At 38.7% G+C, this 20534-nt stretch overlaps 3 protein-coding genes across 3 annotated transcripts; 1 reads left to right on the top strand and 2 right to left on the bottom strand.

Annotated features, from left to right (window-relative positions):
* Window positions 1-353: 353 nt before the first annotated feature.
* Window positions 354-3997, bottom strand: LOC110043567 (beta-1,3-galactosyltransferase 6-like). The gene is made up of 2 exons (XM_020749036.2): window positions 3214-3997; window positions 354-2733 (listed from the first exon to the last, which is right to left on the bottom strand). Exons 1-2 carry the CDS (start codon window positions 3977-3979, stop codon window positions 2480-2482), a joined length of 1020 nt encoding a protein of 339 aa, XP_020604695.2. The 5' UTR covers window positions 3980-3997; the 3' UTR covers window positions 354-2479.
* Window positions 3998-4068: 71 nt separating this feature from the next.
* On the top strand, window positions 4069-13650 carry LOC110043659 (FMR1-interacting protein NUFIP1-like). Its single transcript, XM_089294040.1, has 10 exons — window positions 4069-4570; window positions 5962-6090; window positions 6915-6977; window positions 7351-7427; window positions 7912-8004; window positions 8606-8853; window positions 10307-10459; window positions 10959-11140; window positions 11943-11990; window positions 13472-13650. The coding sequence occupies exons 1-10, from the start codon at window positions 4256-4258 to the stop codon at window positions 13625-13627; spliced, it is 1464 nt and encodes a 487-aa protein (XP_089150166.1). The 5' UTR covers window positions 4069-4255; the 3' UTR covers window positions 13628-13650.
* Window positions 13651-14071: 421 nt separating this feature from the next.
* On the bottom strand, window positions 14072-20411 carry LOC149109715 (nuclear cap-binding protein subunit 2-like). The gene is made up of 4 exons (XM_089294052.1): window positions 20324-20411; window positions 20053-20234; window positions 16784-16922; window positions 14072-15869 (listed from the first exon to the last, which is right to left on the bottom strand). Exons 1-4 carry the CDS (start codon window positions 20360-20362, stop codon window positions 15756-15758), a joined length of 474 nt encoding a protein of 157 aa, XP_089150178.1. The 5' UTR covers window positions 20363-20411; the 3' UTR covers window positions 14072-15755.
* Window positions 20412-20534: the final 123 nt, after the last annotated feature.

The following is a 20534-nucleotide window of genomic DNA, read 5'->3' as shown; positions in this document are numbered from 1 at the left end:
CGACAAGTAGCACCCCCATCCTATCTATGTGAGAGTCCTCCCAACAGGGCTTCCCCCCACTACATGTTTGGCCTCCTTATTTACCGTTCGTCCAACCTTCCCTCCAACTCTAAATCACCCCATCCTGATTATTAGGCCTTCTAATTTGGTCCAAGACTTGTAAGTGTGCACTGTGGATGTTTTTTCATGTTCTAAATAAAATAGTTTCTGCTACCTGAGAAGGCAGACAACACTGAAACTCTTGGTTCTTTTGTTGGAAAAAGTTGGGAGGGGATGCTCGTCAGAAAATTTGAATTAAACCAATGAAGAGACCAATAAAGCTTTATGCAACCCCCAAAAGACGCCACTTAAAATTGAAATAAGGCGATTTTTTATTATTTCTTCAAGTGCATCCTAAAAGATACTTTGACAGCTAAAAATAGTGCCATTTCATCCTGAACATCCTGAGTGCGACCAAAAATCCGTGATTTACACCTGTAAGGGTGATGACAAACATCGCTGACCTTTTCATAAGGGATTCACCCTCTCCCTCAGGGAAAATATGTATATAATGGAAGCAGTGCTTAATTTATAGCCTTAATTCTACAAATTACAATCCGGTATAAATATATATCTATATAATATACAGCGAAATTTTAAATTAATATTCCATATATATTTAATAATATATGTCCACTCAAATTTCATTATATTTTGTCAGCAGTTACCATTCTTTTCGAAATAGTGATTACATGTAAATGATTGTATTTTCCTCTTTTTATATCATGATTCATCTTAGCTGACTTCTCATGAACTGGAGTTTGTTTTTACGGGTTACAGTGTGACTACTCAAACAGGACCATCTAGAAGAAAAGTAACCAATCAAAACGTAAACTGACGGCAAGTAACGGTCTGTTTGACATGAAGACATCAACACTATTGACTCCTCTGTGTTGTTTACACTCTCAGAGATTCATTCCTTGACAGCAAATTATCATGTTATAAAACTCATTCGAAAAAGTTAGCTTTTGTGACAACTAAACTGAAACTATTGAAAAGCACACAAAATTTAGGATCGAAACTAACCAATCAACAAATGGCAAAGTTTCCTGAGAGGTTTGCAACACTTTGATGGGTTTTCAATTTTGTTAAGAACTATTGCTTGTATTCTTCAATGCTATTGGTTTATTTGTTCTCAGTAACTTTCTGATTGGTTAACTCTTTGGTATGTGGCACGGCTCAAGTAGTCACACTGTTAAAGCTCACATCTGTGCATTATAATTGGTAGAATTCAGACTGACCTGTAGCCATTCCCTATTTATCTAGTTGAAAAAACGACAATGCTCTAGCTGAGGGCATCTTGTGCAAGATCATTTTGTCTCTTCCCAGAATGCCCATCACTTTGCAAAGTATGACCTCGCTCCAGGCACGCTAAGCTATATCAGCTGATACAATTGCAGTTTGTTGTATTATTCATTGCTTAATTCATTTTGTCAGTGACCATTGGACAGTGTCAAGACAAACATTAAGCAAAAGTTCTAACTCCATGGTGATGGCTGTTAAAGTTGAAAACATCAGTTTTTAAAACTCTTACCGTTCATTTAGCCCAATAACTTATTTGTAGAGTAGCATGGAAATTAAAAGTAATATATACAATTTGCACTGTGTACAATGTACAATGCACATGAAAACTGGAAGACAAATATTCAGTATTCTAATTTTAATAGGCAAAAAATAATCTTACTAAATAGGGGATAAATACCCTGGCGGGGGGGTGAGCCACAAATATTGAGGATGGGGTTACTCGTTGAACCTTTTAGGGCTTAGAAAAGAGGTTTTGGTACCTCTTGGAGTGTTCAGCCTAAGGAGGTCAGCAGTGGGAGCTTTCATGGTATTGAGCCGAAAAAAATATGACAGGAGAAATGTGTTGTTTTAGAATTGGTTCCCCTTAGGGGTGAAAAACATTTCAAGTCATACCCACAAAACAGGATCTTAATACCTTTTACGACAGGTTTTTTTTTTTTCAAAAATAATTCAGACAAGCACCCCCCATCCTTTTTACAAGGGAATCCCCCAGGGATAAATACTGGTATAGCTGTTATAGTTTTAATACCTGCAGGCAGAGTATACGATCATTTGGGAGAGTATTGTGACAATTTGTTGAATAACAGAGCAGTTTTCAATTGATTGCCACAATCTCAAAACCAAAGCAATCGCTCTGGCCACTCACAAAGGTCACCTACAATTCCAGTGAACCAATCAAACTTGACACAAATAGGTTTAGATGGCGTGAAGCATACCGAGCAAGTCACGATCAGTTTTGCTTTATTTCTGATTGGATGACAAATTGGACTGTAATGAAAAACCAACGAAATGCTGAAGACTTTTGATTCAAACTGAAAACTGTTCCAACTAGAAGTGCATTGAACAACTTTTTACATAGCTTTCTAAATTTTGCAGAATAAAATTTGGAAAATTTTTTCAATTATTATTTGTAAGCCTAAGGTATTCCACCAATTCTTTTACAACACTGTGTGGGTGGTAAATCCCAGTTGTAAATGAATGAATTCCGTAGATGAGTTTCTTGAAGACAAAGTTTTCCATTCTCCTTGAGCTGAGTGTGTTTTTGGTACATGTCAGCAGTTGACTGTTTGTGACTCACTATGTGAAGGTTGTTACATCCCCGTGAGCGGTATTCAGTGTCAAACCTGTAGTCATGAATGCGATTCACTTGAAGAGGAGCCAGCCATGTTCCTAAAATCAAGTTCAATGATTTAATGTTCTTGCACAACATAAAAAAGATAATTTAAAAAAATATCATTGTTATCAAGTCACATGGTGAATGTACCTTGTTACATAATGTAAAGGTAAAGTCTGCATACATCTCAAGCAACCCATCAGGCTGGAGCTTATTTCTGGTTTCCGTAGCATGAAGTGACTAGGAGAATTTCTACTCTCCCTGGATGGGAGGCTAGTTCATTGCATGGTTACCCCCAGCATTAAATTTGCCAGCACCCATTTATACACCTGGGTGAAGAGAGGCCCTGTACGGGTTAAGTGTTTTGCCCAAGAACACAACAAAATTTCCCCAGCCAGGGCTTGAACACAACACAGTGTCCCCGACAAGGGCTTGAACCCAGAATGCCCAATCCAGAGGCAAGCACACTAACCCTGAGGCCACCGTGCCTCTAACTGACCCGTGTTTTTTTGGTACAATGTGTGTTAACCACTTACCTACAGAAACATCTTCACTGTTGAATTTTTGCAAGAGATCAGCATTTCTTGCGATAAAATTTACCAAATCACTGGACAGTGTATAGCCACCACCTTGAGCATACGGCAAGTACCTATCACAGAGATGCCAGCTCTTTTCAGACCATGGTCCAGCGAATTTGACATGTGCATCCCCACGAAAGAAACCCCAATATAATCTCCTTGTGGAATAAGTGCTTTTGAGTTCAGAGATGATAAGATCAAGCCGAACAAAGCTGTCATCGTCCACTTTCAGAATGTATGAAGAATTCACATTTTGATCAATCCACTTGAATGTTTGCAATACTTTACTAGGAAGCTCTTTATAGGCATCTTTGAGTTCTGGAAGAAACAGAATATCATGATAGATGTTGTTTTCATCTTCCAAGTTTTTCATGTGTTCCGGAGTTAATTCCTTCACGCCAATTATAAACTTTGCAACTACTGGAGGACCAAGAGTTTCTACGTTAGACAGCCACGTTTCTCGTATGGCATTTCTTCTATCTTTGCCGTTTGGTGAAGTTAAAATCACAATGAAGAGAAAAGTCTCCATTTCTAGCGATATTGACTGCTCATTTCTTTTGATGTCAAATCGACGAAATGATTCCTCTTTGACATCACAGCCGACTTTCTGGTACATAAAGAATATAAACAAAAACGCAACTATTACAACAAGCAGCAGAAAACTCTCATTTCTTCGAAAAATTTGTCTTTTTACCAGTCGGCGACACGCAGATAAATCCGCCATACTTGAGCCCACGGTCAATTCATTATTGAAGTTACTTTGTAGGACAGTTAAAGTAAGTTATTTGAAGCACTACATAGCTGCCGAAGTTTTTCTCGGAGAGTTTCGTGATGAATCGCAACTTTTACGAAGTATTTCGATTCCGACTTGAAAGAAACAATCTAATGGGGCCAAGCATTTCGCTCTAGCAAGGTAGCAGATCAAAGTTTCTTGCGAAAAGTTTCATGTCCTCCTTGTTTATTGTCATTTAGGAGCTAGCAGCTACTCTCAGCAGTCAAGATGTCGCAGTTGCCTCCTCCAAACTTTGGAAACTTTCCGCCAGCTTTCAACACGAATGGATTTCCAGGATGGCCGATGGTTGGGGCGACAGCTCCATCGATCTTTGGAAGGCCACAAATTCCTTCACCAGGTTTTCCACCTAGATTACCCATGAACTCTTTTACTGGCTATCCAGGTTCTCAGTTTAGGCCGGGAATATGGCCGAATGTAAATCCTTTAGGTCCTCAGCTTAACCACGTGGTTGCTCAGGAAAGAACCGACGTTCACCCACCTTCCAAACAACAACAACGGAAACTGCGGGTCACCAATTTCCAGGTACATTGTAATGCCTGCTGACTAACTTGTAGTAACTGGAAATAAGCTTAATTTGGAGTTTTTTTCTCAGATCTCTGGAAAAAACATTCCTAACTCCTAGCTGGAAATACAGGGGAAGAGGGGTGGGGATTACACAGGGGGAGGGGGGCAGTTCTTCCTGAAAAATTGGGTCAGGGTTTGCGACCCTGCTTCCCAAAACCCTTACCTTACTGGTGACCGTTGCAGCTGGCAATGCTGCCCTAGACATAATTTATGAAGGGCTTTTGATGATGATCTTATCAATAATGATGAAAAAGTAGCTATAAAAGACTAAAGTGCAAAAACCATACCCCTACTGATGACCAAAATGGCTGAAAAACCATAACCTTTGGGGCCACACATACCTATATAGCCCATATAAGGGAATACCCGGTGGTGGATCTAGGAGAGGGGCCCCCCTGGCCCCCCTTATTTTAGGTAAAAAGAAAAAAAAAGAAATCGCAGAAGGAAGAAAAGCTGGTAGGGTTAGCAAAAAAAAAATGCCCCCCCCCCCTCCCTTTAGCTCAAGGTCTAGGTTCGCCACTGGTACCTCCTCCTGGATAACATTGGTTTGAAATCTTCATTTCAGTCGTGGGTTGGTAGGAATTCAAGACTGGGACAGGGGAGGGAGGGAGCATTGGTTACAACATAGTGGGGATTAAGGTGGACATTTGTTTATCTGTGAAAGAGATTGGAGTGATTTAACAATACCAGGCCACTTTTACATGTAAGAATGAGGCGCATAGAAAGAAACAGTTCCAACCATTCATATTCAGTGAGATGCAAATGATTGGCCTGGCATTCTACAATCTAGCCAGAAGATTTTGTCTGATCATAGGATCATTGGATTTACTGATAATTTCCTCTTACCCCTAGGGAAGATCATAGAGTTGCTTAACACATTTTAAGTCCCTCTGGCCAACAAGAGATTGACCTCCAGGGGAATTGAGCCACTGATATCTATTTGGAGGGTGATACACTTCATACATTGTACATTACACATGTTACTATGCACAGGCAGTGCAGAGAGTTTTGGTGGTAATTAGTCCCCAACTTCATTACTGTGACATAATTACTGATAAAAACGCTCTCATCTTTGGTCAAATCACCCTTCATGGATATTAACTATACAGCATCTACTTCTTCATGTAGATATATATATACAGTCACTTTTGCCACATCAAATTTCTTGTTACATATGGTCTGTTCACAAACCTGCAGCAAGACAGACTGATTGGCAGAGATTTTTCAATCCCTGATTGAGAATCTGAAAAGTTTTTTAATTACATGTAAACCAATTTATTCAGTTTATATTGTTCTATTTACATACCATTTCTGTAATGTACTTCTTACCTCTTGGCTTTGTTATGTAGGGAAAAACAAATGGAACGTCAGAGAATGGACAAACCTACCCTTTGAATAAAGACTATCGCTGTGATGCTTGCCAGAAAGATTTTACCAGTAAAGAGACACTAAATGCCCACTTAGGCTCCCATGTCCAGGTATGACCTTGGGTCAAAGTGCATAATACGTTGTGTACAGTGTAACATGACGCACATCATAGTAAGCTTTATTTTCTGTGTTTCTCTCGAGTTACTGAAACACGTGTAAGTTTAGGAGAATAAGAAAATGTTGTGTTAACATGAGCCAAGTTCTCCTCAACTTCCATGAGTGTAGATCTATTTAACAATTAGATTTATGAGCTTGAAATTTCTATCATATCATAGTTCTTGTGGGTGCAGCACGAGTCAACTATCACACAAAGAAATCATGAGCGAATAAATTATAATCTACATGTAACTGTCTTAGTATTAATCTACTAACTACATGTATCATCAGATAGACATCTTGAGCTCATAATCTAATTGTTTAATAGGAGAACCGCTTTTAGTGGGGGTTTCTTACAGGGTGTTTTCTACATGATGCTTTATTCTCTGCATGTGGTAGTTTTCATTGGTATGGTTCAGACAAGCAAACCTTTGTAAGTACATGTACAGGCAAGCTCTCGGAACATAACCCTTTGGGCTGGAGGAATGGGATTTCCAGACATAATACATGTTTTGATCTTGGAAGGTTGGTCTCAGATCTCGTACATCTCTCTCACATTAGGAATAGAAATTTTGGGCTTAAAGTGAGATGCGAAGTTAACTTAATGGTTATTTTAACTTTTAGGTTACAAAATGAGCCAACAATAATTATTAAATTTCTTCTACTTTGTGTCCGCTCTCTCTTCAGCAACCACTTGTTAACTTGATAATTTAATTATCATATCACTTTAAATTATTATGGCAGTTATATATGTTGTGTTTTAATTTTTTTCCAACAGTGTAGTTACGAAGGTTGTACTTTCAAAGCTGGAAGGAAGGTTCTCAAACTGCACTGGATACAGGTTATAACCCATGCAAATTATTTGTTCCTCATAATTTTACAGTAGCATATTTGTACTGCTACAAAATATTGTTACTTGAAACTACATATTATTAGTACTTTTATGTTAATGTCAGTTGGTAGCTGTGTACTGACACTTGCCTGAATAAACAACTATTTATTAACCATAGATATCTAGAACAATATCCATATTTTGTAGAGGTACAGTGGTCTTATGGTTAGTGTTTTTTCACCTCTGGATCGAGCAGTCCAGGTTTGAGCCCTGGCTGGAGACATTATGTTGTTCTCTTGGGCAAGACACTTTATTCTCACAGTGCCTTTCTTTCTAAGTGGATACTAACAGGTCTAATGGGAGTTTTCCATGCTATTTCCAGACTCATGAAACAGGCAGGATGAAGATCAAGCTTGATACAGATGAAGAAATAGCAAAGTGGAGAGAAGAACGAAAAAGGTAACTTGTTGTTATTTGCATTTTTAAGGGTTGTAGGCCATGTTGCTCTTTTATGAATACCTGAGGAGTGGTTCACTATCTTCCAGTAAAGGATTTGTTCCCCCACCCCTGCCCCCCCCCCCCCCCCCCAAAGCTCATTTAGTACACAGTGATTTAGAGACAATTGACAGCTCATCTGATTTACTCTGCTAGAAAATAGTCTTTTTCAAGTTGTAGTCGTTGGGTGAATTTCATTCCTTCCTCCACTTCGTGTTGGACCCTTTTTTGTCCATCCGCTGAACAATGCATGAGGCTTTTACACTCGTACTGGAATTTATTTCAAGTTATTCAATGTGGAAATGGCTGCCCTATATGCTGTCCTACATGCCAGCAGGCATAAGGGCAGTAAGAAAGTAATGTGGAAGTGAAATGATTTTGATTTGTCACTGTCTGACCAGTACTAATTTGTCACTGACTATTATTTGTTACCATCTGATAATAAAAGGAAGTATCCAACTGTTGCTAATGTGGAAAGAAAGATGGCAGAAGAAGCTAAGAGAAAAGCATCTGGCCATGTTTTGAAGACCAAGAATTTCAGGTAGTGAGATGTGCAATGTAGATGTGAACATAGACAAACCATGATCAACTACTGTAAACTTTAGTGTTTATTCTGCTTGTACATGAGGTGCCTTGAGAAAACTCTACTTCCGTAAGAACATTACACAGATGGGCCTTGATAAAAGTTAAGTAGAACTTAAGTAGAACTTAAGTAGTGAACTCAGGTTTGGGGTGGCCCTTATGGTCTACGTTCGAATAAAGGGGCCACCCATGCACGCACTCAAGACTAAAATAATAAATGACCTGTGCAGGGTACTCAGCTGGGTCACACAAAGCCCAGCAGTAACATACAATGCTATACTAAAACTGATGCTTGATAGAGGTCTTTGGTACTTGTACTAATAAGGCACTAAACTATCACATCCTGGCATGTACTATCAAGAATCTGGTTTGCATCATTTTACTTTCATTGTTAACTAGTTTTAGAGCAGTAGGTCTGGGCATTGTCGACTTGCTTTTATCAATCAAGAACTTAATTAGACCTGCAAGTCTGATGCTTTTTGCTTTTGCTGACAATGTTCACTTCAGCATTTCATCTATTTACACCGTTACTTAGGGAAATTTTGTACTTGTTTTCAAAGATACCGCAGAGGCCAGCGAGGTGGCAGAACTTTTCAAAGAGGTGGCAACAAACACTTCAACGATAGAGTTCAAACAAGGAATGATACTGAGAGTTCAAATACCACGGACACAGCAAAAAATCTTACTAAAGAACAGAGCCATGATGGAGACAATGAAAGCAAATCAGAAGATCCTACAACACTGGAAAATGGGGCAGATCCTCTTTCATTGGTACTTGATGGTTCTTATAAAGAAGAGGATGATGCAGGTATGTCCTGTATCTGATAGAACATGAAGGTGTTTCTTTCTGAAAACTTCTGCCAATTAACTGAGAGTCTTATCACAGTTGACCTTCTCTTATATTTAGTGGAAGTACTTTGGACTAGAAAATGTGTCCTCTAAAGAGTGGTTCTTTAATGATCACCATGATTGCTGCAAAAAATTCAGCAATCATCATCAGTGATAATATGGAAACCTCTCTCCAGGGATAGAAATGATCACTGTAATAATAGACCTTTTTACCAATGTCACACAAAATCAACAATTTCTTGTAATAATTTTTCAAATAAACAAAAAAACACCTTGGTCCATAGTTCAATTTACCATGATGCTGAATTTAGTAAAGTTTCATAACAATCCATGCATTGCAAACTCAGAAAAATATGGGACCCCAAACTTACAAAGAAATCATTGCCCCCTTGGCATACACTTCTTTGTAAAAATTAGCAAGTTGGGGTCCCATGTTTTTATGAGTTGGCAACAGATTCTAATGAAAGTAAGCATATTTACTAAATTTGGGACAATAAATCAAGAGGTGAGGTTTATTTTTTGTTTGAGCGAGAAGATCGGAAAACAGGGATCGAAAAAAACTTGAATTTCAGCTTGCCCTTGGGACAAGAAGCTCTCAAATTTTGCCTGCCCTGGACAACTCCTAGCTTTCTCTTTTAATGATTTAGTTGGCAGACGACACTCCTGATCCCTTGTCCACTGGGCAAGTAAGAATGAAAAGTTACATGTACTTGCTCAGGAGGAAAATTACTTGTCCTTGATGATGGGGTGGCACTTTTTTCTAGCCCTGGGAAATGCATGACATCGATAAAAATGTCCATTACTGAGATTTGGCTGTAAGGATTGCTCAACTTCTTTTGCAGTAATCACAGTGATCATAGCAATTGTAGTGAAACCAGCCTAAGAAGTGGAGTCTACTTATGGGCAGTTAAAAAATTAGAGCATTTGTAATGGATTGGACCATGACCAAGTGCTGCTTTTATGTTCATTATAGAACTAGTATAGAGAAGTCCGTTAAATCGTTTAAGGCTAAATTATGTAATACTATTCTTAATTCTCAGAAAACTAATGGAATTTTTTAACTCTTGTTATTTGTAGTATGTTTGAAATTGTAAGTCCAGTTTATTATTTGTAACCATTTTTAATAGTAGCTTAATTAAGTATTTTATTGTAAATAATATCATATTTTAGCATTTTATTGTAAATAATATATTTTTAGCATTCTGATTATTTTAAGCTGAGGGCCCCAAGTTTATCAGTAACTTAAGTTACTGTCACGGGTCACCCTCATTAAATAAAGTCTTTCACTTCACTTCACTTCACTCAGTTTTTTTGTTGCTTTGTTCCTGAATGAATTATTGTTTTTAAATGTACCACATGATCATTTTTTCTTGTTTGTAAGGTTTATAAACTATCTATTTTTGTGATTCCAGGGAGTGAAATTAAAGAGAGGTTACCTGCCCCAAAGATATTACCCAGCCCAACATCAGAAGCAGTTCCTTCCACTGCAATGTCTGGATTCTCTGGATTAGGTTCACTCTGTTCAGCATATGCTAGCGAATCTGAGGATGACCAAGCACCAGCAGGTATATTCAAATATGATCTACTTAAGGGTTAAAATTCTAATTTATTTTTTCCAATCCAATGGAAGGTCTCTTTCTTGCCTTCTTTTGTCCATGCCATTGGCCAAATTTATACCAGAGGTGAATTATCCGTCATATATAGATGAATATTATTCTTTGTCTGAAATGGATAATTTGTCTTTCAGTGGGAAGACAAATTATAGAGTAAAATTTCTCTGTGGCTGATACATCTGTCAGCATGCCTTCAAGATGAATAATTTGTCTAAGATGGATAATTCATCTCTAAACGGAAAGCGATTTTCCAAGAATGAAATGAAAGGTGTGTCAATTAACTCAAAGTCTTTCCTTGAGCTGTGATTCCAACAAGTTTTGAAGTCTGTCCTCCCACCATTTCTTGCTTCTGATCTCATCTCTACTTATTGTTTTCCTATCTTGGGCAAGATTAGCTATGGAAAATGGCAATATGAAGTTTTTTAAGTTAAAATAAATGTTCAACCAACAGAAATTAACAACAACAAACACAAAGATTGTTCCCTGAAGGAGAAACTCGACAAAAATTCAACAAATGAGCCTGAAGTTGGAAAAGCTGAGAGCAGTACACCTCATTCACGACATGACGTGAAACAAGGTGCACACGGCAGAACAAAGAGAACATGCAGGAGATCAAAGAAATGTATCACAAAGGTGAATGAAATTTCATTTTGTTATCAAGTCTTTGCGTTGTCAATGTTAACTTAAATATGATCTTGGTGATAGTCCAAGTTAAAGGGGAAACCAGTTGTTTTACCTGACAGCCAGTTGGCCCGAACTTTTAGTCTGTTTGCCCAGACTGAAAGTTCAAAGAAGGATGTGTTAAATCTTTTTTCAACAAAATGAATGAAAAAGACAACATTGTGGGTGTTATGAAACAAAACTACACAAAACATGTTTGTTTCTCATTCTTTAATCTGTTGACCTTGAGCTAACAGTCCAGGCAAACCAACTCACAGTTTGGGCGAACTGGCTTACGGGCAGAACCACCATGGTTCCTTAAAGGTACTCAAAAATACTCCAGACTTACTCCATTTTAAGTGATGTAAATAATGGTTTTGTGTTAGATGTGAATCCTTGTTTATTTTGTTAAAGGACTTTAAAAAGGACTTTTTTGAGACAGGTTTGTCAAATAGGTTTAATGCAAGTGAAATTACGTCAAATGCATATTTTTATCTGCTGGAGAAAAATTTGTAGCAGAAAAATCACAGTTATATGCACAACTTAATAGGCGACATTGCCAAAACAGACTTGAATGAGATTCAAATGCATAATGGTGCAAGTTTGGTGGTGCTCAATCGAAACTATCAAGCCAACTGGGAGTTGATCTTGGTGTGAGTTCGTAAAATACCCATAGCTGGCAAAGATATGCAAGTCAATACACTGCAAACAGCTGCCTTAAGTGTATTTAGTTACAAAGTTTGCACATAAAAATAGCTGCAGTTATGTCTTTCAGGCAAACTCTAAATCCATGGGAATAAGGAAATCAACTCTCTTAGAAAAGGTAATTAAAACCTATAGCTAATGTATTATTCTATACTTTCTTAGAAGAATTTTAAAGGCTGGTTTTCCCCAGCAACAGTGTTGTAGTCAGAGTCGTAATCAGAAGCATAGAATGATACGATCTAGTCAAAATCAAACTGATGGAGTCGGAAGCAGAACACCCTTTGTGATTATGACTCTGTCACTTTTGATCTAGGGAAAACTAATTGTTGGAGTCAGAAGCAGAAGCGGAATAAACCAATCACCATCTTGATTCCGGGCCTTGTGATTGGTTGGTGCTTCTGCTTCTGACTCCGACAATCTTGTTTTCACTGGATCATAGACAATGGAGTGGTAAACAGAATTGGAAGAAATGGAAATGTGCTGATTCTTCTGACTCCAATTTGGACATTCCGTCAAGCTTACGACTCCGATTACTAGTCAAATTTTTGATTTTCACAAGGTTGTAAGCTCTCTTACGACTCTGACTACAACCCTGTCACTAGTGAAAACCAGCCTTTACATACTTATGCAAATGCTGCAATCTCATTAGCTGAGCTTCCATCCAAGTTTCCTTGTTTTTCCAAAGTTTCAAAGCAACACTTTGAAACATCACTGGATAATTCAATTGTGAAGAAGACTAAATGAAGATCAATCACCAAATTGTTCTCACCTTTGAAAACCCAAAATATGTTGGATGATGCATATAATGCATACAAAGTCACTGAATATTTGTTCTGATACAGTGATTTGGTAAGTTGGATCAGGGCTTTCTGTGTTCAAAGTTACATCTTGAGTTTATTTCCCTTCTAAATTAGCATTTTTCAAGCATGAACCAAACAGAATGATTGTCAAACTTCCACAAATGGTCTCCCACGCATAGTGGCCACCTCTCTATGATGACCAAGATGTTTTGTCCTTACCATGTGCCAATCATACACTTAACTCAACTCAGCTTCCTTGAGGCTGATTACAAATTATGTAATTCAGCCACAGGATGGCAGCTGTAGAGAGTTTCAACTGTAATTCATGTGATCAAGCTGTTTAAAAACCATGCACTAGAAACATAGTTTCTGATAATTTCTTTTCAATAAAAATTTTATACCTGTGGAGTGTAAACCCATAAAATAATTTGCAAAAATGGCCTCTATCCACTTCCTTATTGCAACATTAGTACCTACTTGTGAAGCAAACAGGTAATGAGAATAAAACAATGATCAACTAGGGGACTATTCTCTTGATGTAACTGCAAATTCTCAACTGGCTGTTGTGGAGAGGTTATTTTCAATTGGTAGTTTGAGACATGCATTAGTAACTGTTACCATTGTGGAGAGGTGGTGGTTAAAATAAGAGCGAATGTATGGGCTGTCTGCCAGGATGAAAAAAAGTGGTCATTATAGGGAGGTGGCTGTTAGTGGATGTTCCACTGTGCAACAATCAATGGGGTGAAGAAACTGGCAAAGATTTAGTTTAATCAACTGATTTTCACTTTTTTCAACACAGCTTTTGGCCCCAGAAATCCGTCATGAAAGAAATGTGATTCTTCAGTGTTTGCGGCACATTGTGAAGAGGAACTTCTTTGATGTTGGAGACACTAAACTGCCTGCAGAAAATATTGTTAAAAATGAAATTTGTGATGACTTTGTAAATAAATCATGAAAAATAAATTACCACAGCAATAACTGTGAGCATGAAGTTACTGTACTATAATATTTAATTTTATAATCCGTCAAACATTTCATTTGTACTTGCTCATGCTTGGCCTAAGTGTGTCTTGTGACTGAATATGCTCCAGCTACACCCGGGGAATATCTGAGTGACATTCCCCAAGTTTCAAAAGATCCTCTGTGTTGCAAAAAATATTTCAAGGATTATAAATACAATAGCCTCCATTTGACTTTTCAGGTATTTGTACTAGGACATCATTTGTTCCTCAAAGCTCACAGTTTTCCTCAAGCTTTGTTCTTGGTGCAAATAATGTCTGCGAACAAAATATCCAAGCATATTTTTACACCACATGGAGGCTATTATTTATCTAGTCATTAACTAAGATAACTATTTTTTAATCTTATACTAACAGTAAGTTTACTCCACAGTCCAACATTAGCAATGCCAAAATTTTATTGAAAAGAAATGGTAGAAAAAAAAACTTAATACATAAAATGGTTATTTTAAAGTGGTTACTACAGCTGTGAGACTTTAACAATTCCTGATTAAAATATTACGCCGTACTAAACAATGTATTGATGCTTCAGCATGCTTTATGGAGTAATAACGCACGCGAGAAGTTTGGAGAACATGAAAGAAATCTAACAGTTGTTTGAGGTGCCGCTGAGAGCAACTCTTTTCTTCTTGAGTGATCTCTAAACTTCCCACATGCATCATAACTTGATGATGCACAGCCCAAAGCATAGCCTGCACTGCAGGTATTAATTTGGAATGGAACGCTCGATAGACCAGGTTTTTAATGCCACCATGTTGGATTGTAAATTGGACGCTTGACTGGTAGAGGGTTGGGGCAACCACAGATACCAAATCCAAGATGGTGGCCTAATACGAAAACTGCGCACTCACACACCAATAATACACCTGTGCTACAGGCTACCCAAAGCATGAATTGATTGTTTGAGAAGTAAAAGTATGACTAATCCAGTCATGCAAAAAAAAAAAAAAAATCTCTCTGGTGAAGCAAAGTTGACTTGGGTCACCCCATAAGCATGCATCACTTGGTTATGACACACACACTTACTTGCATTGAGTTTGATAGAGTGGGTTTGCTTGGTATGATGATTATGTTAAAAACAACCTTCAAGTTTAAGTGGAAATATAGCACATCAACTACACAACCAGCAATAATTTATGTCTAAGACAGGGATGGTGATTTAATGGACAGGCTCGGAGGCCACTATCACCAGAACCTAGTTTCCATGTCACAAAAAATACCAGAGAGTTGGGATTGTGACTTTTTCCCAACTGTCCCAGATGTACCCAATTGGCCATTTTGGAGTTGTGCAGGGAACTGGGGTGAGTATCAGATTTTAACAAATTGATAAACTTGACACTACCACCACATGAAAGATCACATTCTGATTGGTCACTTGACCAAGATCAATACTTTTAATGTGAACAGAGGCCAAGCTATGGACTTTGAAACATGGTTCAAAATCCATACAAACATCTCTCATTTTGAGACAGCAACCCAAGCGCCCCCCATCTCTTTTGGTTCATTTGTTGATTTTGGAAAATAATATTTTGACTTTGGAAAATACTATTTAATTTTGGTTCTGGTTCTGGCTGGTAATGGTAAGCTCTCCTGGCCTATTCCCGACATACCAGATGATTTTGGAAATCTTTAGGAGTCAGGATTGTCTGTGACAATCAAGAAACAAATATGTAAAGCCTAACCCAACATCATGGATGATTTTCCCAAAATGAAAACCAGCTTTAGCTGAGACACTGTCTGCCAAGCTAGTGAGCGATTATCGATGTAAACACGACAAGCCTGGGTTCCCTTTAAGGGATCTTCGCAAGTATTAAATTTCACTATTCTAAACCTGTTCAGTTAAAACTTGTGTCTGACCAAAGCACGCAACATAATCTCCCCTTAGAATCTTATACTGATAGTTCTTATGTTGATAGTCATTCTTGTAGTGGCCACATCATTACATCTTAAGCAGACAGCATGAGCAACATCAAGAATCCATTCCTGCCTACACATGCTTGAACAACACAGGTATCCAGATCTTGCGTTAACCGTCAGGTTACATTGAAACAACAGTGTATCAAGTCATCGTTTTGAGTAAGCGACTGGGGGACTAGTTATAATTCCTGAGGATTGCTGGGCCTTCTTACCAAAGCCTCCTCTGCCAGGGTCGTAATCACTCCGATACTCATCTCGCACCTAAAATGTAACGATTTCAGGATACGCAGTAACTCCATTTGTTAGTGGGCCCATGTCCTGTGCATCACAGCATTTTTGAGCTGTCATTACTCCCACAGTGCCTCTCTTCATCCAGGCGTGTACAAGGGTAACTGTGAATTTAAATAATGCTGGGGGATAACCGGGCGATGGACTAGCATCCCATCCTGAGGGGAGTAGAAATAGTCCTTGTTGCCTCTTCCTTCTGAGATGGGAGATAAGTGCTGGCCTGATGGGGCCACTACTCCTTTAGATTTGATACTAGACTATCATATACATGTATTCCCAACAAGCATTACATATAGGTTATTGACCGAGATGAGTGGATATTGGAAAAGTTCTTTTTTTGCATGTTAATGGACCAAGAAGGAGTCAGAGTCCAAAAACTTCTAAAAAAAAAGAACAAGGCCAATATCCAGCATCTTGACTGAACAGGCTTGGTCGATGAAAGGATTTACTACATGGCTTTTGCCATAATTTTTCTTGTGGGATACAACAGGTAGTCTATTAAAGGCTTATACTGTGGTAAGAATTTGAAGTGCTTTTTGTTTCACTGTTGTTCAGTACATTAGAAAGGCTTTATTATCAATTTTGTCAACAGTTGAAATTTCCACATAATCCAGTGTCTTTTCTGCAAAATTGACGCATATTCCACATTTCCCCTGAAAGAGTTCTGCATAATATTTTTTATTTTTTCCCGCAACTTGTCAGACGGCATGCAAATAATAAGATGGTGTATTACCCCAAAAGTTTGCCTGGATGGATCCACTTAATATACATTGTACCTGGGAAGAAAGAGAAACTATGGCTGCTAGGCCATTGTGGAACTTAAGGATGCAGCAGTCAGCCTAGCATAGCCCCAAGTGGTTTGTGAGAAAGGACCTAGAAGTTCTCACCTGCCCTCCACTCTTTCCTCGTCCAAACTGACGTCCCTCTACAAAACCAGCATCCCAATCTGTACGTATAATGCGGTCATCAAGTCTTGTGCCATTAATGTACCACATGGCATTTTGCGCATCTTCACGTGCATAATATCTACAGCAAAGCTAAGATTTTGTGTTTTTACTTGTACAAGTGCTTTGAAATACATGTAAATACTTTCTACTTCTAAAGTAAACAAGAAGCTGTAGAAATTCTGGATCATGTGTACTTATGGCATCTGTCAGCCGAGTATCAGTCAATATAATTGGCCGATATGTCGACCAAGCATCGGAAAACATATTGACTGAGCATCGGAAGACATATCGGCCAAGTATCAGCAGGTATATCGACAGAAACTCAGTCGACATATCGACCAACTCGCAAGTCGGGCGACACTTGGCCAATACTTTACCAACACTCAGCTGACACTTGGCCAACACTATGCTCATTTGGTCAGCTCTTGTTACTGAGTTCTATCTTCTCTACTCAAATCCTGGGGAGGGGGGGGGGCACTTTGCATATGAAAGGGTGGGGATGCTTGTCTGAAATTTTGAATTAAACCCCTACAGGACACCAATCATGGTGTGGCCCAGAAAAAAGACCATATTTAAAACATATTAAATATATATTTTTATACTTCTTTGCGTGAAACCTTAAACAAGACAGTCATGGTTACATATGGGTTACATACTGTAATGAAACTGATATAGTGATTGCACGAGCTATGATGCGCGTGCTAAGAGGTATAACGGTTGTATTTGAACGTATACTCGCAAGAGTTCCAAGACTAAGAGACGGTTATATGGTGAGTACGGGATGCGCAATGTACTCGTAATACAGCATATATAAGGGACTCATGTTATGGAGTGGCCTGTGTGTGTTAGTAGACTTGCCATGTACAAGTAAGCTAAACGTTGAGAGACGAGTAATTAAACCGTTGGCTGTTGGACTCCTTGACTGGAAGTTGTTGTCGCCCGCGCACGTTACAATATGATGACATTTTGCTAAGAGCACCCTAAGTGAAACCAAAATCCAAACTTGACACCCCTAAGCCAGACGAAGAGCATCTCCACTCCTTTCATATGCAAGTCCCCCCCCCCCCTTAACTCAAATATTGGATATCACAAATATTAAATAATCCTTACACCTTTGAGAGGGTCTTTTGGTGGCCGTCATCCGTTTTTAACATTTCATGCCAGCAACATCTATGTCAAAGACTCTTGATGGAAGTTTGAGCTGCATCCTTGCTCTATAAAATTTTATATATGAGCATAGGCGATAGAGACTCTTCTTTTGCGTCCCCTGTGGGTAAGGAGATGACTGCTATTTCAGCAAAACAACAGTTAACGATACACTGATACTACCAACAATTGACTGATACAGCACCAACTGTTGATCACAACATATCAGTCAAGGTGTCAGCTGAGTGTTGACTGACATACCGACCAAGTGTCAACTGATGATGTCGACCGACAGTCTATAGATCAACTTGAATAACATGCTGACCGATACTCGGCCGACTCTTGGCCGACTCTTGGCTGATATGCCAGCTGATATGTTGACTGACAGCAACAAAAATGCAGCTATTAGTGTTTGATAAGCTTATTGAAAAGCCACGTTTAACCAAAATTATAATAAAGTTTCCATATAATGTGCACTCTGATTGGCTGAAAGAGTGTGCTTTATCAGAAAACAGAGCACGGGTTGATTACAGTAAGTTGGCTTTCAAATTTTTGCTTCGGAATTTTGACAAATTTGCCAAATTAAGCATCCCTGTGATTCAGACAAACGCAATGGAAACGAGCTATTTGTCTGTAGTAAATATGCTCACAAAGACCATTGCTAGCAACAGTAGTGTCAAAACTGTACTAAAATAACAGGTTTTGCTAGGTTCCCGCTGACAAAACATAGTGAAATAAACAAATTCTCAGCCTAAACAGTGCTTCGATAAAAGACACTATATTTGTTATGAAGGCGGAAATTATACTTAAGAAGTAAAACAGCGACAGAAAACAACAATTGAACTGTCTCTGTTTATGACGAGAAGCTTTATTTTTGTGAAAATGCTCAATTGCTCAAACAACACTCACATGCAGTGTAGTAATACTCGTTCTCCAGTCATCTCAGCGAAGTGAACCGACGAGTGGTCAGTGCAAAGCTTGCTCTGGTATTCTCTTCTGTGCTCAGAGTAGAACCAGTGGGAGCCATTTAGTCTTTCTAACTTTTACCCCAGTTCAGGCAATCTTGCTGCATGCGGCTACAAGCTGTAAATAACTGTAGCTCCTTTCAAATTCAACTTGACATTTCGCATTTTCATCCGCAAGCTTTGAGCTCCGCGTTTCATAATTTCCACTGGAAAAGTGCATGTTTTCATGGGCCACAATACGGCCGGATTCCTCTGGACTATAAACCTTCACCTGCCTTTAGATCTATATCTAAAAATTAACTTAAAAGCAAACTTTGAAGGCATCGTTCTTCTCTTGAAAGCCACTCAAACTACTTGAAACTGAAAGCTTAGCAGAAGTCCAGTTTGTGATTGACAGTTGTTGCTTCGTTAGCCAATCAAATTATTTGAACAATTCTAACAAGGATTGTAATTGGCCTACTTTAGCGTGCTTTATTAGAGAACAGTGCAAGGCTTACGCCACTTTCGTTCGTTTGGAAAATAAAGTTTGGTTTGAAAATTAAGCCAAATGCGTGGGGAAATTATTGAATTCTTTATCATAAAGCAAATAAAGAAGCCTCAACTGTGCTCTGTTCTGTTGTAAAGCACTTACGAAGCGGTAGAGCACTCAAGAAGTAGGGAAAAGCACTCGACTACATCTTGTATTTTCCCCTACACTTCTTTCGTGCTCTACCGCTTCCTGTGTGCTTTACAACAGAACAGAGCACAGTCGAGGCTTCTTTATTGTTAAGCAATGGGCCATTCCTTTTAATATCTGCACCCCCTCCCCCCTAGTGATGACCTTTGAATTTCTTTCCTCAGAAAAGTAAATTTCCCCCGCAAAGAAAGGAAGATCAAAGTGCCGACACAGTTCCCCCTTTCTGAATTGAAAAAAGATCAAAGGCACCGACACAGTTACCACCTCAGAAGCGGCGTTTAAAGGCCTCCCGTTCCCCTCAGATTTCCTTAACAATGGCGGGGGGGGGGGGGGGGGGAACGGATAAAATCATGATAAAGTGTAAAAAAAACCACAAACTTTCATAGGCCATAAACAAACCTTATTTCAACAGAAAAGGATACTCAACAAAGCAGAATCCACAGGGAGTCTTCTTAACCTTATCCAGTCCCATAACAATCCTTTTTAAGTCTCCTGCACGCGAAAACAGCTCGTATATTTGTTCTTCAGTAGTGTAAAATGATAGATTTCCAACATATAATGTGCAACTTGTTTCTAGCATCCTTTCGAGCTCATTACGTGTGCCCTGGAAAAAGAAAGGACGAAAAAGAAACCCTTCATCCATTAGGAGAGTCCACTTGTTTAATGAAAAGGTAAAGGAAACAAGATTATTACCTTAAAATGCTGATCCCGATAAGCGCTTAGTTCCGCCATCTTGTTTCGGGAAGACAAAGAAGTAAATCCTTGATATATGGTGATTGTTTTGTCCTGGCAATGTTAGAGGGGAAACCGCTGACCACTCTTTGACATTGATTCTGATCATTGCGTTCGCAGGCTAGATCGCTGAGGTCAATAAGTGTAATTTCGTAGTTTGTTGTTGGTTCTC

Source organism: Orbicella faveolata, unplaced genomic scaffold (genome assembly GCF_042242905.1).
Source record: "Orbicella faveolata isolate gen_17 unplaced genomic scaffold, um_ofav_v1 contig_25, whole genome shotgun sequence".
Lineage (NCBI taxonomy): Eukaryota > Metazoa > Cnidaria > Anthozoa > Scleractinia > Merulinidae > Orbicella > Orbicella faveolata.
The sequence above is the reverse complement of the archived record's forward strand: the minus strand, read 5'-3'. Positions and strand labels throughout refer to the sequence as shown.